The 19212-nt window shown below is 38.4% G+C and overlaps 1 protein-coding gene across 1 annotated transcript in view; it reads right to left on the reverse strand.

The window, feature by feature from the left end:
• The window catches only part of LOC131161337 (putative transcription elongation factor SPT5 homolog 1), a 28416-nt gene extending 9417 nt beyond the window's left edge, over positions 1 to 18999 (reverse strand). The window contains exons 1-6 of the mRNA XM_058117043.1: positions 18561 to 18999; positions 1339 to 1577; positions 973 to 1119; positions 707 to 865; positions 539 to 622; positions 64 to 134 (exon numbers count right to left, since the gene is read on the reverse strand). Coding sequence (XP_057973026.1) covers positions 64 to 134; positions 539 to 622; positions 707 to 865; positions 973 to 1119; positions 1339 to 1577; positions 18561 to 18888 — 1028 coding nt within the window. The 5' untranslated portion in view covers positions 18889 to 18999. The remainder of the gene's footprint in view (positions 1 to 63; positions 135 to 538; positions 623 to 706; positions 866 to 972; positions 1120 to 1338; positions 1578 to 18560) is intronic.
• Between the last annotated feature and the right edge of the window lie 213 nt (positions 19000 to 19212).

The following is a 19212-nucleotide window of genomic DNA, read 5'->3' on the forward strand; positions in this document are numbered from 1 at the left end:
AGTAACGCCAGCTCACAATTGTATAAAAATATTTATGTCATGGGAGTATAGAATAAATATTACCTAGCTTCATCAACACTCATAAAACGTGGAGGTGGCACAAATGCCTTCTTTTTTGCTACCTCTCTACCTTCCTGAGTCAATAATAAGGTTTCTAATTACTACTATGTGTCATCAAGACATAACTTCCAAAGGAATCTTTTTTCTCAGCAAAAGCATTAGAGTATTAATAATGCAGACACAGAAAATGGAATTTCCAAAATATAGAAAAGTTTCCTGTGTATACAACAAGGCCTCTCTCTGTTCTAAGTATAAACTCTTAAAAAAGTGTAGTACTAAAAAATTTATTTTTTCAAAAAATATAAGGTCTTAATCCATCTTCCTTCACAACAAAGCAATGCTACATATGACTATATACTAGAGAAATAAATTTCAAGCATATTTTAAACATAAGAGAAGATCGAAGCACAATTTGGTAGGAAGGCAACTATTAAACACACACTGTAGCCAGGATTTAATTAACAAGAAATGAATGTACCATTTTGGCTGCCAGGGCCTGTAAGTCGATCCTTGGAATTAATTTGACTGTAACCCTCTGACGCACATTATCCACATCTACAACCTTTGAAATGGAGAGAATTTGAAAGTTACGTAGGAAAAGTAATACAATGATATATTGAAATAGTAAAAAGGAGAGAATGAATACCTTCGCAAGGTCCCCTTTATATGTCCCAATCTTCATTCTTACCCATGCATCCCGGGAAATATCAATTGTTTTGCTTTCAACTGAAAGGACGTCAGTCATTTCTCGAATTGGAACAAGCATTATTCTATTGGAATATATATTGCGTAAACCTCTGCAGGCCTGAAATGGACCGAAATAACAAACACTTACTGTTAATCACACAAATATTCACAGTTATTCCAGGATGCATTTTTCAGCCAAGAAAGACAAATTACATCAAGTATTACCTCCTTCACATGTGCTTCTTTGTCTGCTTCAACATATATATAATTTTTCAGATGATCAAGAGCAATAGCAGACCTAATTTGTATTTCAGATCCTCTGTCAATGGACTTCTGCATTAGGCAGACAGCTACCTCTCGCTCATGTCCAATCTAACACATATCAACCAAGATTGAATAAAAGATGTGCCAGTACAAGAAATATATAAATAGAAATTAAGGTAAAAATAGGACATTCTTACTAAGATTACATGCGAAAAATAAACATAACACACATTTAACCATGTGCTAGAAGTATAGGAAATATACAAATAGAAATTAAAGGTTAAAATAAATATGCCTACTAAGATCACATGCAAAAAATAAACATACCGCACATTTAACCATCCACAACTTTGGATCCCTAACAGATGGTAAAAGAGCTTGCTGTTCTACATCTGTTGTCTCCTCGTCGTATTCTGTATGACTTGATCTAGCATATCTTTCTTGAATTCTTCTCTCAAGAGCTTCAACATCCTCTTGGTCATCCTCCCGTAGAGGCAATGGGCGACGGTGCATCCTTCTAGAATCAACTTCCTCTTGTAAATCAGCTCCACTATCGACTATAAAATCTGTTTGTATTTTTTTCAATCATTAGTAACGTTAAAAAATACAGGCTAAATATAAAATAATAAATGAGAAATACGAATAAGATCCAATCGAAATAAAACACAAGAAGAGGGGGAGCATGGTCAGAAGAAAAACAGAGAACGCATACATACAAAATTCACAAACCAAAAAATTTAAAATTTTATGCCTAAAACTCAATTCACCAAAGAAAATGAAGATTTTCATGATATGAAGGTAAGGTATAAAAAAAAAAAAAGCAAAAAAACAAAAAACATAACAAGAAGGCCAAGGTGCAGTAATGTCAACAAATTTGTATACATCTAATCAATCACCATCATATTATACAATCTTTCTTATACACTCACTCACTCTTTCTTATACAATCTCTGAGAGAGTGCAAAATCTCATACGTAGTTTGATAAATTATATATACATATATATTCAAAAGTGAACAACCTTACATTATATTGAACGCATCAGCTAGGCAAATTCTGCAAATGCATGATAGAGAACCTCCAAAATAATGAAATTTTTTTCATGAAGAATTCATTTGCAAAAACTAAGTGTTTATGCTCAAGGGTCTCTAGTCCTCCAAAAACAAAGGAATAAGGAAACAATGCTAAAGTCAAACACTGACAATTAAAAAAATTCATACACAAAAATATTTGAAAATTAATCATACTGTTCATCATTTTTAGCATGTCAGAAAAATTTACAAGAACAAAGAAATAGGCAGAGATATAGCATGTATATGAAGAATGAATGCAAGAAAACCTGTTTCCAAGTGATAGGTTTCATCTCCTCAAAAACAAAGAACTAAAATGACATGCCAACCAAAACATCATTCAACTAATAATGAAGGATTTTCTGACTAATTGCTAAAACAGATGAAAAATGAACAGTTGTATAGTAAAACAAAAAATTGTGAATCTTTGATTGAATAATCTATCATTCATATGTTTGCTTTGCCTCCCAACCAACCAGGACTAAGTTGGTCCACTTGAAAGTAGTTAAGATTCTAAAATAACCTTAAAACACTCAAACAGGCCCTACTACATGCATGCATGGTTTCATATGAATAAATAGAAATTTTTATTATTTAGAATTTTTAAAAAAATGAGAATAATGAACAAAATATTTCTGTCAGTGAGTCAACTGATGAAGGACAACAGTATTGAGGGAGATCGTATGCAAAAGTACAAATTAAGAAAGTGTGAGAAAGGGGAAAAACTTGCATGCAAGTGTCAAACAAATTGCGACTAGAAATGACATTATTTGTGGCATAAAATACGTAAATGAATCTAACAGAAATTATTTATCAAATAAATGCCAAGGTCTGAACACCACTATGCACTTCTCAGGTATCATTACATTATTCTTCTTACAATACATGGGAAAAAGAGGTTATAATACATGGGAAAAAAGAGGTTATAATACATGCGAAAAAAGAGGTTACAATAGATATCCAACTGTACTTGGCTTTCAACTAGTTTTAACCCAACATCAGACATACAAGGCTAAAAAGCATAGTTGTCAAATCAAGATTCGAATTGTGAATCGAAATTCCAATTTTGGGAATCGAGAATTGAGAATCGAATCGAATCGTAAGATTCGGTATAAATTTCCAAAATCAATTCTAAAATGACATGCATGTATGGATATACAAACAACAAGCAAGATAGTAAAATACATTTAAATTTTGACAAACAAAATAAATAAATAAAATCACATTTCACTTGTATACTTTCCCTAAACAAATGAAGAGTGTTAGAGATGTGATTCATATTGAATGGAACGCATGCGCCGGGAAAGCATGGTAATGCAAATAACAAGGAAGCTAGTTGCAGGATCAAACCGTCGACTGTTTGGTCGATAGTATAAGCGACGGTTTGCTCTCGGTATCAAACCGTCAACGGTTTCGTTCGGCGCAGGTTACAGATTTTTGAATTTGGTGATCAGCAGATTGGGGGATTCAGAAGTTTTCCCCTAGGATTTGCTACAAAAGTGTTTTAGATGTGTTCTAAGTCTTCTGTGCGAATAGGGTTAGATATATAAACTATATTTTGTAACCCTTGATGTAAGATTTACAATCTGTTAGTGAAAATCAGTTGTTTACTCCCGTGGACGTAGGCACATTGCCGAACCACGTAAATTTCTTGTGTCTTTGATTTTATTGCTTTCCTTTATTCTCATTGTGATTGCTTGTTTCGTATATTCATCGTTGGTTGCTTGCATTACTCGTTTCGAATTCGAGTTGTGTGTGTTTCCGCTGCGCATTCGAATCAACAATTGGTATCAGAGCTATTGGTTGCAATGGTTGGGATTTCTTTTGCAAAGTTTGAGATTAGTAAGCTCGATGGAACGGAAAATTTCGAACTTTGGCAAAGGAGGATTAAGGACGTGTTGGTGCAGCAAGGTATGGTGAAGGCACTATATGGGAAACAATAGAGGGCATGGACGACACGAGTTGAAAGGAGTTGAAAGCAAAAGTTGTAACTACTATCAGGTTGTGTCTGGCCGATGACGTGATGTATCACGTCATCGATGAGGAATCTCCGGCGGCAGTTTGACTGAAACAGGAGAGTCGATACATGTCCAAGTCTTTATCAAACAAGTTGTATCTTAAGCCAAGACTCAATGAGCTTAAGATGGCAGAGGGTTCGAATCTAAATCAATACATCAACGTATTCAATTAGATCATCAGCGACCTAAAGCGAGTAGATGTGAAGTTCAAGGATGAAGACAAAGCGTTGATGCTGCTAAATTCCCTACCTAAGTCTCCTATGTAAGAGAATCTGGTTACGACTCTGACATAGGGAAAAGAGACTCTGGAGTTGAAGGATATCACAAGTGCCCTGTTGAGTTTCCATCAAAGGAAGAAGGTCAACGACAAAAATACTCAATGTGAAGGGCTTGTGGCGAAGGGGAACCAAGATCGTGGGAGGAACAAGTTCTGGGGTGGACTGAGTAACAATAGGGCTTGGTCCAATTCCAAGAAGTGAATGGACGTGCGGTATTTTAAGTGCGGGAGAAGGAGCACATAAAACCTGATTGTTCAAAGAGGAAGGGGAATGCTGAAAACAAAGAAGGATCATCAAACATGGCAAATGTAGTGGAAGGAGACTCTAGGAGTGATGATGGTGACATGCTCTTGATTTCATCTGGGTCAGATGAGTTCTCGGATTCTTGTATCTTAGACTCAACATGCTTTTACCATATGACACCCAACAAAGATTGGTTCACCACTTATAGATTGGTGAATTCTGGTTCCATTCTAATGGGAAACGATACTGCCTACAAAGTTGTCGGGATGAGGAATATCATAATTAAGTGTATGATGGTTTAGTGAGGACACTATGATCTTCGACACGAACCGGAGTTGAGGAAGAATCTTATTTCGTTAGGCACCTTAGATTGCAATGAGTTTAGTTACAAGTCTGAAGGTGGGGTAATGAAGAAAAGCAAGGGTGTTTTGACTGCGATGAAGGGGCTGCAAGTAACGAGAAATATCTATACACTGATGGGTACTACGGTTGTAGGTTGAGCTGCAGCCGCAAAGTCTGAGTCTCACAATACCATTTTGTGGCATACGCGGTTAGGGCATATGAGTGAGCGTGGAATGAAGGAACTCCATAAGAAAAATATTTTGAAGGGGGTCAATTCATGTAAGCTGGATTTTTGCAAGTACTATGTGCTTGGGAAGCATAATAGAGTTCAATTTATGACAGCAACGCACAATACGAAGGGAATACTGGACTACATTCACTCGGATGTTTGGGGGCCAGTGAGAGTGGCATCACGAGGGGGACATGTGTACTTCGTGAGTTTCATTGATGATAACTCACGAAAGGTCTGGGTGTACTTCATGCGGCACGATTCAGAGATGTTTGCCAAGTTTAAATTGTGGAAAGCTAAGGTGAAAAACTAGACCGGGAGAAAGATTAAGCTCCTCAGGATAGACAATGGAACTGAGTACACAAATTTGAGCTCCAGAGAGTTTTGCGAGCAGCATGGAATATTGAGACATTTTACAGTACGCAAGACATCACAACAAAATGGTGTGACGGAAAGGATGAATCGAACCCTAGCTGAAAGGGCTCAGTGTCTCAAGTTGAATGCTGGGCTCGCTATGAATTTCTCGGCTGAGGCAGTGAGTATGACTTCTTTCTTAGTTAACAGATCACCAAGGGCATCACAAGATGGGAAAGTTGCTAAGGTGTGGACAGGTAACGAGGTAGACTATTCCGGATTTAGAGTATTTGGGTGTCCAGCCTATGCGCACATTCCTGGTGAGGAGAGATCAAAACTTGAGGCGAAGTCTAGACAGTGAATCTTTCTGGGACATCAAAAAGGTGTGAAAGGGTTCAAGTTGTGGCATCTGATGGCAAACAAGGTGGTGATCAATAAAGATGTGGTTTTCGATGAGAAAGTCATGTTGCGGCGTACTCAGGAAGAAGAAAGCAAACAGACGCCAGAAAACTGTAGCAGCAACAAGCACGTTGTGCAGGTAGAGTTGGGGACTCTGGGCAGAAATGCAGGAAGTTCTAACTCGAGAGATTAGAAGGCAGTGCAGGTGGAGTCAGAAATTCAGGGTGGAGATGACGATGTTCAGAATGCGGGGAGTTCTCGCTTGGATGACTAGCAGCTGCGTCACAATATAACTGTAGACAGGCCCAGACGCATTGTCAGGTCACCCCCAAGTACGGATTTGACGATCTGGTGTCTTATACACTTATCATTAGCAGCGAGAATCCTACTACCTTTCAAGAGATTGTGCACAGCCAAGAGAAAGGCAGTTGGATGAGCGCTATAGTGGAGGAGATGGAATCATTGCATAAGAACCAGAGGTGGGGCTTGGTAGAGCTTCCAACTGGGAAGAGGGCGATTGAATGCAAGTGGGTGAACAGTAAGAAAGAAGCAGTTTAAGAAAAAGAAAGAGAGAAGTTCAAGACTCGATTGGTAGCAAAGGAATATTCGCAGAGGAAGGGAGTTGATTATGATGAAATCTTATCCCTTATGGTCAGACACACTTCCATCAAGGTAGTGTTGGGATTGGTGGTGCAATACGACATGCATCTGAAGCATATGGACGTAAAGACGACATTCCTCCATGATGATTTGGAGGAGCTGATTTACATGACACAGCCAAAAGGGTTTTGTCAACCTACACAAGAGCACTTGGTTTGTAAACTAAAAAAATCACTGTACAGGTTGAAGCAGTCTCCAAGGCAATGATACAAACAGTTTGACGCCTATATGATCCGCATCGGCTACAGGAGGCGTGAGTACGATTGCTGCGTTTATGAGGAGTATTGAAGACGGTTCTCTCATATTTTTGTTGCTTTATGTCAACGACATGCTGATTGCTGCGAAAGACATGATTGAGGTGAATCAGTTGAACACCCTGTTAGGTAAAGAGTTCAACATGAAAGACATGAGTGCAGCCAAGAAGATTCTTGGCATGGAGATTCGTAGGGACAGAGTTGCAGAGAGATTGTGATTATCTCAGGGCGGATATGTGGAGAAGGTGTTGGAAAGGTTTAGCATGGCTAATGCTAAACCAGTGAGTACACTATTAGCGAGTCATTTTAGGTTGTCTACCGCCTAGTGCCCAAAGACGAATGATAAGATTCGTGATATGTTGAAGGTCCCCTATACTAATGCAGTAGGGTGTCTGATGGTATGTACAAGGCCGGACCTAGCACATGCTGTCAGCATGGTGAGCAAGTTCTTTTCGAATCCGAGTCGACAACATTGGGATGCAGTCAAGCGGATTCTCAAGTACTTGAGGGGTACAACCAGATATGACATTATGTTCAGTAGACAATAGAGTGATCTATCAAAGGTAGGGTATGTGGATGCTAACTACGCAAGAGACTTGGATGACAAGAAGTCTACCACAAGGTATGTATTCACCCTTGTGGGAGGACCTATTTGTTGGAGGTCTATGGTGCAGTCGCTCGTTGCCTTATCTACTATCGAGTCAGAGTACATGGTAGTGGCTGAGGCTTCCAAGGAAGCGTTGTGGCTTACGGCATTGGTCAAGGAGCTGGGTATCCAGCAAGGTGGAGTTCGGCTGCAGTGTGATAGTCAAAGTAACATTTATTTGGCAAAAAATCAGGTGTGTGTCATGTGAGGACAAAGCACATAGATGTGCGGTTTCACTAGATTAGGGGAACTGATTGCTTCAAGTGAACTTCTACTTGAGAAGGTTCACACATCTAATAATGCAACTGATATGTTGAAAAAGTCTGTGACAATGTACAAGTTCAAGCATTGCTTGTACTTGATCAACGTCTCCAGGTGCTAGATTGGAGGCGGTCCCAATCTACTGTCCCAGGTGGAGCAACGAGTTATGCTTTCATATTTCTCCTAAGTAGTGAATATTCGCCAAGGTGAAGATTGTTGGAGATGAGGCTCATATTGAGTGGAATGCATGCGCCAGGGAAGCATGGTAATGCAAAGAACAAGGAAGCTAGTTGTAGGATCAAATTGTCGACTCTTTGGTCGACGGTATGAGCGACGGTTTGTTCTCGGTATCAAACTGTCGATGATTTCATTCCACAGTAGGAACAACTCTTAGTATTTAACCGTAGACAGTTTTATTTGGCACAGGTTATAGATTTTTGAAATTGGTGATCAGTAAATTGGGGATTCGGAGGTTTTTCCTCCGAGATTTTCTCTAGAAGTGTTTTAGATGTATTCTAAGTCTTGTGTGCATAGAATTATATATATAAACTATATTTTGTAACCCTTGATGTAAGTTTTACAATATGATAGTGAAAATCAGTCGTTTGCGCCCGTGGACGTAGGCACATTGCCGAACCACGTAAATTTCTTGTGTCTTTGATTTTATTGCTTTCCTTTATTCTCATTGGGATTGCTTGTTTCGTATATTCATCATTGGTTGCTTGCATTAATCGTTCTGGATTCGAGTTGTGTGTGTTTCCGCTACGCATTCGAATGAACAAAAAGAGAATGCGCCAGGAAATATTAACAAAAAGATGCACTTTGTGTTGTTTAAGGGAAGGAATCAAGGGAAAAAAAAAAAAAAAAATTTGGTATTTATCAACAATTAAAAATAATAATAATAATGCGTGCATATTCTTTCTCAGATTAAAAGAAAAAAAAATTAACCAAAAAATTATAATAATTGAACAAACTACTAAAAAAAATCAACTAAATCTTAACACAATGAAACAAGAGTACCACCACAGCCAGTGAGTGTTTCGCCGCTTCTTCTCAATGGAAAAATATTGTACTCCTCCTAGAGTGACGAATGATTTTTTGAAGACAACATGAGACCTAAAATTCTATTTTCTCCTCTTTTTTAGTACAAAACTGACATAGATAGGAATGGTGAAGGTAATTGTGTTAAAAGAAAAAAAAAAATTGTTTGGGGGGTTCCAAGCTAGTTGGGCTTGTCGGGATATGATAGGTCCAAAATCGTGCAAATCGATAGATTCGGCAATGATTCAGTTGTGTTTAGATTCACTTGTATGATTCGAATCGATTTGGTGTAGAAGTGATTTGAATCGTATGAATCGAATCGTGAATCATAAGGTTCTAACAACTATGGCTAGAAGTGGATATTGCCCGCAATATGACAAACTCGGCAAGCAAGGAAGCTAACATAAATCCTTCAGTGGATGTGCAAGCATAAACAGACCGATACTTGCAGCAAGCTTCCACTGCAATTGCAAATTCACAGCAGTGTGAATCCTAGTATAAAGCTTATACTTAAGGCAACTTGACAATGGTTGCCATTTATCGTAACTTTGGAAAAGACGAACCTCATTGCAAATGCCAAGTTACAGTATGCAGTGTGAATGTTATTGTAAACATTCTACCTAAGGCAACTAGACAATGGTTGTTATTTATTTTAACTATGGCAAGGAAGAAACTCATTGAAAAAATCTGAAAATACTGTGTATCATACGTTAAAACTACACATTGATTGAATTCCCTAATAAAAAGAAAAAACAATTCAGAACCCACATCGTATGACTTCCATTGGAAGTAATAGTATCTGGGAGAAGGTGAGACTTGAGTGCAGGGTTTGTGTGCGGAAGGGTGTGTGGGTGTGTGGGTGTGTGTTAGAGAGAGAGAGAGGTGTGTACGTGCATGTGTGTGTGAGAGAAAGAAGGCAGATGCAAATAACACTATGCTTTAAAAGGGGGGGAAAAAAGCTTACAAAAAGAAAATCATGGCATCCCCATCTAATGAGACCTCCTCCCAACATCCATGCATGGAAAGAAAATTAATTGGCCCACCTCAATCAACTATACATACAATTGAGATAAAAAGCGGAATAGCTGTACATATCTGGGAAATACATTTGCAGACAATGTGTACCACCTCAGTTCAGACAAAACTACTAAGAAAGGCACGGGCACCTCATATCCAAAAATACCTACACAAAGTATGATGGATATCCAAGAGACACCTCTAATTATGTAAGATATTGACCAGCTCACTACTCTATATCTTCAACTTTAAAATGCATGGGCTGATGCTACATATATGTTCATTCTTTAATTTATCTTTTAGAGTTAAAACACTCATCCACCTAACATTCTCATTTCTGCAACTTTTGCCTTTTTGGATATATTGCTTCTTAGTTACCCAACTGAACTACATAAACTAGCACGTCCTATAACCGCCCTATATATATTTAAATTCTTTATCAGTATTCTACAATCACACAACACACTTGAAGCACTTCTCCATTTAACCCAACTTGCTTTAACTTTATGAACTACATCTTCTAGAATTTCCCCTTAATAGATCCAAGGAAAAAAAGTCAAATAGTGCTATTAATTTTCTGCCCATCAAGTTTAATATTTTCTCTATTATTCCTCCTAAAATAACTAAAATTACATTTCATGTATTCTGTATTTTTTTTCCACTTATCTTAAAACCTTTAGATTCTAAAGCCTTTCTAGTCTTTTCACAATTATAAATTACACCCTACTCCACCTCAAGTTTCATCAATCAAGACAATTTCATTTGCAAACAACATTCGAAAGATCACCGATGGAGAACTTTAGATGCTTATATTGTAGCTATAGCTTTAGAAGTCTAACAACCTATTTAGTTGTAAAAACAGGTTTTATTTCCAGCTTTAGTTTTCTAAATAAAAATTACAAAAAAAAAGTTAGCAAAATTTTCAGTTTTACAACATTTGTATAAAAATATGAAACACATCAAAAGATTTTGACACTATTTTCTCCTGAAAATAATTTTATTTTCCATTTCTAATTTTTCAATTTACAAAAAATGCCACCTTGTTTCTAATTTTCAAAATTTATATAGGAAAGTTAGAAAACATCTTTCATTGTTTTCGAAAAATTTCTGATTTCTTACCCTGCATATGAAAGCATGGCCGCATAAATCCAAATCCATGCCCCTGCACATTTATAATTTTTGAAAATTTGAATAACAAGTCGTTTTTTTGTAATTATTTTGAAGTCTAGAAACTTAAAATGAAAACTGTTTTGCACAGCTAAACAAACCCTTTATTTTCTACCCTTTTAATATGAATCTTGGAAAACTAAAAAATAAGCTCAACTTTTTATAACTTTTTGGGAAACAAAAAATGGAAACTGTTCTTATTTTATTTTAGAAGCTCAGTTAATTTAGGGTTATTTTGTATATTTTAAGTACTTAAGGGTAATTTTGCAATTAATTGTTTTAGTTGTAATGTTAGGTGTATAAGTACTCTGCCTGTGTATTGTATTTTTTTTGGATTAAAGAAAAATTTTTATTAATATCCATGACTTAGATGACAAGGAGTGTGAGTCCTTTATAGAGATCCTCTGGGCAGGAAAAACAAAAAAGAAGTACACCGAAGAAATAATGACAATACAAGTATTGATTATGATAGGGCTGCCTCCCATCTCTTATGTGCTCGGACAGCAATAGCCACATCTTATGTATTGCATTAGATAATTATCAGATTTGAATTCAGATTTCATGCCTGTTTCACTCTCTCTCACTCATACAGCCCTCTCTATCATCTCCTTTGTCCTTGCTCTTTCTCTTTTTATCTCATTATTTCCCTCTGTCCAGTACCCCCTACTGCTGTTTCTGCCTCACCGTTAGCTGTTTCTTCTTTTCCTTCCTCTTCTTTTTTCTTCTAATCTCCCTTTTTCTTTCTTATTCTCTTCTTCTTTCTCTCTCCCTCCCTTAGTCATCTCTTTTTGTTTCTCTCTCTGTTCCTGTCCTACATCAATTTGGTATCAGAGCAAACCCAAACATGCACAATCTCCCTCCATCGTATTTTCCTGTTCCACCATCAAAATTCTAGTTTCTATAATCAATAAGATCAGAACCACTTCCATTCCCTTTTAGTTGCTGCCATAAATTGTTGCAAACCAGAGGAGTTTAACAATTAGCACAAATAATTCATGGAACATTGCAAAAAAGAACTGCAGCACTGCAAGTAAAGCACCAAGTTAACCCACTGCTCCCCTTTCTCAAACACCACATTTCCGTCTTCATAGTACAATACCACCAACACCATAACAACCACCTGGAAGCCTCTCCCCCAAATTTAACCTCCATCTCCTACAAGCAGGGGTGAACTCGGTTTTATTCAGTTCGGTTATGGCTTAAACCGAAAACCGAACCGAAATGTTCAGTTCTTAAAAATATAAGACCAAAATCGAACCGTAAACCATCAGTCTAAAAAAACCGCAATCCCTTGGTTAAGCGATTCGATCCGATTATTTTTGGTTTTTAAAATTTTAAACTAAACAAGCCAATAAAGCCATAGTAGCTGGAATCAGCCCAAATATATCCAAGCCCAACTAAATTGGAAGCCCATCACCAGAGGATGCTTGTATTGGAGAGCATTGTGGGGGATTTTAGGAAGTGAACGGAGTTCCCAAATTATATTCAAGCATGTGGGACAAGGATAAAAGAAGAGTGTGCAACTTATTTATTACTTCAACATTTGAAGCTCCCAGGCCATCCTCTGCAACTGATGATTTCATTTTTCTGTTCCTTCTTCACTTCACATGAGCACCGCTGCATTTTTGCACCAAAATTTAGCCTTAATCTGGCCACGCTTAAGGGAGTACCATTTCTCTTGGAAGGCTTGGATGAGATGGGTGGTCTCGGCGGGTCCGAGGGAGGGGCAGGCCGCAGGGCTTCCTTTGCCAGAGAGACGACGATGGGGAGAGGAGGGGCCTTGGGGAAGATGGCGGCAGCAGAGGAGGCTGATAGGGAGGGCAGTTGCGGGTGGGAAGGGGTAGAGGATGAAGAGGCTAATGCCATTGATGGTGGAGGCGGACTGGCACATCGTTCTTGGTACTGCAGTGGTGATAGAGGATCTTACTTAGGGCTAAGGCTTTGGGAGGGATGAGTTAGCAACATCTATACAAAATTATTATATTTTATATAATTATTTCGATTTTTTGGTTCAGTTTTGGCTTAAAATCAAAACAGAAAACTTATATTTTCAAGAACCAAACCGAAGGCTGAAGACCGAAAAACCAAGCCAAAACTGATTTCGGCCCTGCTCTGGTTCGGTTTTTGATTTTTCAGTAATTTTTTAACACCCCTACCTACAAGGTGTGTGGCCACCACCTGAAGCTTTTTTGCCCAACCCACTTAAAAATCTCAAAGTTCCCAATCTTTTCTTTTCACACCACCACCACCACTAGAATGCTCAATCTACCACCATATGGGAAACCATCACTAGACGACCATCCACTAGTGTCCGATTAACAGGTGCTGAGCATGCAGAAAACTTTTCCACTTTGTTTGCAACTTCGAAATCTGTGAAAGAACTATTCAGCCATGATATTCAATTCTTTTCTCAAAATATATTGACTTATATTTTGCAAGAAATTGTGTTGCCAATATACCATCAACATTTTGGAGTATGAACCTGTAAACCCAACGCCCCTTTTCAGGTTTATTAGTGATTTTTTTTTTTGGAGCACCTGTACACAATACAAAAGAAATATTAGAATCATCTCAAGACTACAAAGTAGTGCAAGGACATTTAAGGTTGCATGAACTTACACTACTGGGACTCTACATAAATTGATATAATGCTTACTTATCTAATTGGTATTTGTTTCAATTTGTAGCAGCCCTCCTTTGCTCTTTAGTTGGGAAAAAAAATGATAAATCAATTCCATATTTAGTTCCCCTCTAGTTGGAAATGCTAAACAACTTGTAGTATCCTTGTTACAAGCCTGGAAAAAAAAAAAGCTACTCCGGAAGTCATTGGGCAATATCAATATGCCTTTGTGGAGGGAAGACAAATCATGGATGCAGCCCTAATAGCTAACGAGGTAGTGATGCTTACCGAATGGAAAAGATAAACGATGCGGTGTGCAAACTCGATATGGAGAAAGCTTTTGATCATGCCAACTGGAACTTCCTTCTCTTCACTCTCAGGAAAATGGGTTTTGGGAAGCATTGGTGTAGTTGGATCACTCATTGCGTCAACACATCAAGCTTCTCTGTGTTAATCAATGGGCGACCACTGATTTCTTCTACTCCTCCAGAGGTCTGAGACTAGGGGACCCTCTATTCCTTTTTGTTCATCGTGGTAATGTAAAGTCTCATGTTGATAAAAGTTACTATAGAAGGGCTACTCAAAAACCTTAAGAGTTGGCAGACATGATAGGTCTATGGAGGTCACACATCTCCTATTTGTTGATGACACTATCATTTTTTATGAGGATGACCCTCTCCACATTCTAAATTTGAGATTAACTTGGCAGGGTTTGAGGCGATTTCGGGTTCGACAATTAACCTTGGAAAAAGTGAAATCATTCCGATCAGAGAAAATGTAGATGGGCCTCTCCTTGCTAGTCTTCTAGGCTACAAAATGGGTACTTACCTTATTAACTACCTTGGGCTACCTCTCGACACCAAATGCAAAGACAAAGGAGTGCAGGATCCCATCATTGAAAAATTTGAAAAGAGGATAGCTGGATGGAAGAGGAATTTCTTATCAACAAGTGGCAGACTCACTCTCATCAAAAGCACCTTGACAAATCTCCCTGTTTACTTCATGTCTCTTCTTCCCCTTTCAACTTCAATTACCAAGAGACTTGAAGGAATTCAAATAAGGTTTCTTTGGGGGAGCTTCAGGGCAGATTTCAAATTTCACCTTGTCAAATGGAGCATGATGAAACAACCCTTTCATTTAGGAGGCTTCGGTTTGAAGTCCTCCACATTTTCAATAAATCCCTGTCTGGGAAATGGTTGTGGAGATTCATGATAAAGAATATCAACTTTAGCAGGGAATCATTGCTATGAAATATGGGCTTGAACATAACAATTGGATCTCCCAGCCTAACATTGGACCACATGGTGTAGGGGTGTGGAATTTCATCAAGAAAGGCTGGAACGATTTTGCTTCCTATATCAAGTTTCAAGTGGGGAGGGGGGGGCAACATTTATTTTTGGCATGACTCATGGTGTGATTAAGAAGCTCTTAGTGTCTTTTTCCAGCCATCTATAACTTGGCATGTGATAAAGATGCCCGTGTTAGTCAACATCTTCAAAATCATATTAGAGGGCTTCTCTTGGAACATCCCCTTCCTTATAAATGTGGATGATTGGGAACTCAAACAGCTCACAGATTTCTACAACTTTCTCTACAGCTTCCAACACCATAATAGCACCAAACTCCCTATTTAAACCTTGGATGTGAAGGGCCCTTCATGGTTAGATCCTTCTACAAGAAGTTCTTCCCTTTGGAGTCGAACAACTTTATTTTCCCTTGTACTCAAATTTGGAAGACATCAGCCCCCAACAAAAATTGCCTTCCTAGCTTGGGAGGCAACCCATGGTAAGATTTTCTCCATGGATAATTTGCAAAGAAGGGGTCTGTCAGTTGCCAGTAGATGTCCCCTTTGCACGGTTGACACAAAATCAGTTGAGCATATTCTCCTTCACTACGCTTGGACAAGGTATCTACTTTACCAAATCAAAAACTTTTTGGTTGGCTTTGCAATGTTGCAAAAAGTTGAACGTGACAAAATTACCTTGGAGACCACCTGCAACCATATGACCTGAAATGAGCCTGAAATGAGATACATCTCAAGGAATAAATATTCCCTAAACTCTTATAAAGGGAAGTTAAGTAGACCATCTTTGTAGTCCTACACAACTTGTTTCCAGTTTCACTGATTATTAACCTAAATTTAGAGGTGCCACATATAGCTAAGAGCTTTGTGAAGAACCTAGAGTAGTGATTATGTACATTAAAGGATGAAATCAATAAGCAGATTATTTTGCTGCAAGTCTATTTGAGGGCCACATGGATTTGGAAGATGAGGGATTTCTCCAACTGCACACTCATAACACGACTTATAATGCCAACGAGTTTCATCAACCTAGATAAATTTTTAAGTGGTCAAGAGCTAGCCATAACCCCACTCATGATGTTCAAGAACTCAAATTGTTGAGGATAAACAATAGATTTTAGCAGTGCTCATGCAAATGGTTGAGGATATTGTTGGTGCACAATATTTTTATCCTTCAATGAACAGAATGAATCTTCTCATCAAATAGGGCCTCAGACTTTGTCTTTAGAGCCCCAAACAGCACTCACACTTATAGGCCAGCAATGGACATTAAATTGGTTGTTAAGACATGCAATGAAATTTAACATGAGTTTCCATCTACTAGGACAGATATGTTTGTGAATGTCCAACACAAAGAATGAGCAACAATTTAGTTGCTTCAGATTTTCTTGAAAATTCTTTAATCATGGAAGCTATTGGTGAAAATTCCCTTTGAATGATTTATCCTCCTTCCAAAAAATTTATGCCCCTATCTCTAGCATCTTACCATGCCGCATCTTCTTTAACAAATCTAGAAACGTTCCTCATCATTCTAGAATACTGACCAAGGGCATATTTTCTGGAGTTGCCAATAGATTTGGATATTAAATGATTTCTTGTTTGAAGGACATGATATATTAGCAGAGGATTTTGGAGCCTTCTATGGTACTTGCCTACTTGTTGCTAGAGATCTTTTAGATATTTCCATGGTGATAGAGGATGCAACGTAGTTGATGCATCTCTTGATTTTCCTATGTCTGATTGTTTCTACTCATGAAGTTAATGCCACTATGCCATTTCAAAACTCGAGGTTCAGTTTTTCTTGTAAGGAGAGTTTGACGGATGACCACTGATGGAGAACTTTAGATGCTTATATTGTAGCTATAGCTTTAGAAATTAGGATTTTTTTTTTTTATTTTGGTTTGAGAATTTTTGGTTATTTTAAAAGTTAATTTAGAGCTATTCTGAGAATTTTAAGTATATTGAGGTTATTTTGTACTATTTGTTTTAGTTGTAATGATGGGTGCATAACTATTCTATTCAGGTACTGTTTTAGATAGCTAACAAATTTGGATTCAGATTTCAGACTAGCTTCCATCTTTCTCTCATGCAGCCCTCTCTCTCCTCTTCTTTTTCCTTCTTATTCCTTCTCCCTTCTTTCTTCTTCTCCTTTCCTCACTATTTTTCTCCTTAACTCCCTCCGAGCAGAACATGCCACTGCTGTTTGTGGATCACCCTTACAACAGTATCTTATTCTTCTTCTTCCTCCCCCGTTCTTTTTTCTTCTTTTTTCTCTTCTCCTTCTCCACACACCCCCCACCCAAAAAAAAATTCTCCATCTTTGTTTCCATTTCTGTTACTATCCTACCCTTGCGCGACATTCATCACGAGACCTCATTTTGGATCTTCTTAATAAGTTCATCCATCACTAAATATTTGTTCAGGATATATGTAATGAACAAACATTTATACATGCTGAGATGCATTATACCTTTCACGCCCAAATTAGAAATGCATCCCACATTGTGTCACCCTGGGTATAAATGTATTCATGTCTTGATTGATGATACTCCATTTCCCTTAAAAAAAAATTGCTTCTGTAAGGGTACATCCCTGTAAGCTGTCAAGTGTTGAGATGCAATACACATTTGATACTCAAAATTAAACATGCATTCCACATACAGTATTTTACCTAGGTATCGATGCATTAGAGTCTGGGTAAATGACAAGGATGCCCTTTCTCCATTTGAACTAAGGGCAAACTCCTAATAACTAAAACAAAGAAACATCTTAATATGGATGAGTCTTTTTTTCTTCTAGAAATCTTCCCATTAAGGTTGTAAACTTGTAATAAATCGAGCTCCCAATCTCTCAAGAAACATATCCAAGCAGATCTCAAATTTCATATATCCAACTCACTTGTGCTTCCAAAAATATCCTACTCTGCACGTTCTTCAGTTCCATTAAGGTAACCCACTTGCAAGTCACAAGTATCCATGCACCTTCTATCAACCTACAACTATGCGTCCAATCTGCAGTCTCACACATTCTGATTAAAAAAATACAGACTCCACACCCAAAGTTCCAAAGTCCCAAATACACATGCATAACAAATTTCTAGACTTATGTGCACACAATTCATTTCCCAAGAACTATGAACTGTAGATTTGGGGAAAATGGATTCAACTAAAAACAATGACTCATCTAATAAACTTCCCCAACCCCCATATGCACTAGTTAAAAATTTCTAGTAAAAATATAAAAAAATTTACTTCCGACCAAACTTTGAGTCTAGATTGGGAGAGCATATTCAACTCTCAACAATCACTCATCTAGCACATTAGTCTTCCCCAACTCCCAAATAAAAACGAATGACAAATTGCTTCACAGCTGCACAAACAACGCAATTCTTGAACAATATTTAAGCCGAAGATTGAGTTAAAAACTTAACTATATCTCAGAACTTAAACTTCTTGCTCTCATTTCACCCGTAGAGACTTATCGATCAACCTCTCAGGCACTTTCATATCAATGAAATCACACAACCAAAAATGGAATTAAGAAAAACAATCTAATTCATGAGGCACATAAACAACAACGATCAATCAAATTATCAAATTGGGAATGAAAAGCATGCAACTCAAAACACGAGAGGTAGATAATGCTAACCGTCTTCGCCGCCCTCCTCCTCATCCTCATCGACGTCGCTGTCCACCTCCACTTCCAGTTCGAAGAAATCAGATGCGGCCCGCCTCTTAGCGCGGTTGCCGCCCTTGCGACCGCCGCCATAATCCTCCTCATATTCATCCTCCTCCTCCTCCTCCTCATCTTCGTCCTCCTCCGCCGCGTCATCTATGAATTCCGATCGCCGGCGCTTCCTGCTGGAAGCACCGCGGTCGTCCTCCTCGTCATCGAGAGCCTCGTCTTCATCATCTCCGAGAGCATCCTCCGCCTCGTAGTCGTCCTCGTAGTCGTCGTTCCGCCGCCGGTGACGCATGACTTCCGAACGACGATCACCGGGGTTCAGAGATCTCTGGGGTAGCCCTAAACCAAGTGCGCCAGGTTAATAAAGTGATTGGGGGTTTTCGGTTTTACGTGTGTGGGGCGGAGTCTGTATCCCCCACAACATTGGGCTTGGTTTTGGGCTTCAAGGACTTTTGGGCCAATCATTTCATTGTAGGTTCTTGAAGGCCTTCCTTGGGGCCCATTTGTCTGCATAGATGGGCTTCTCGATATGTACCCTTTGAGCCATAGCTCCGCTATTTGGGTCGGGCTCAGTGCTTTTAATTTTGAAAAGCTAAACTCACGGACCTGTGACAGT

This window comes from Malania oleifera, chromosome 8, assembly GCF_029873635.1.
Source record: "Malania oleifera isolate guangnan ecotype guangnan chromosome 8, ASM2987363v1, whole genome shotgun sequence".
NCBI classification, from domain to species: domain Eukaryota; kingdom Viridiplantae; phylum Streptophyta; class Magnoliopsida; order Santalales; family Ximeniaceae; genus Malania; species Malania oleifera.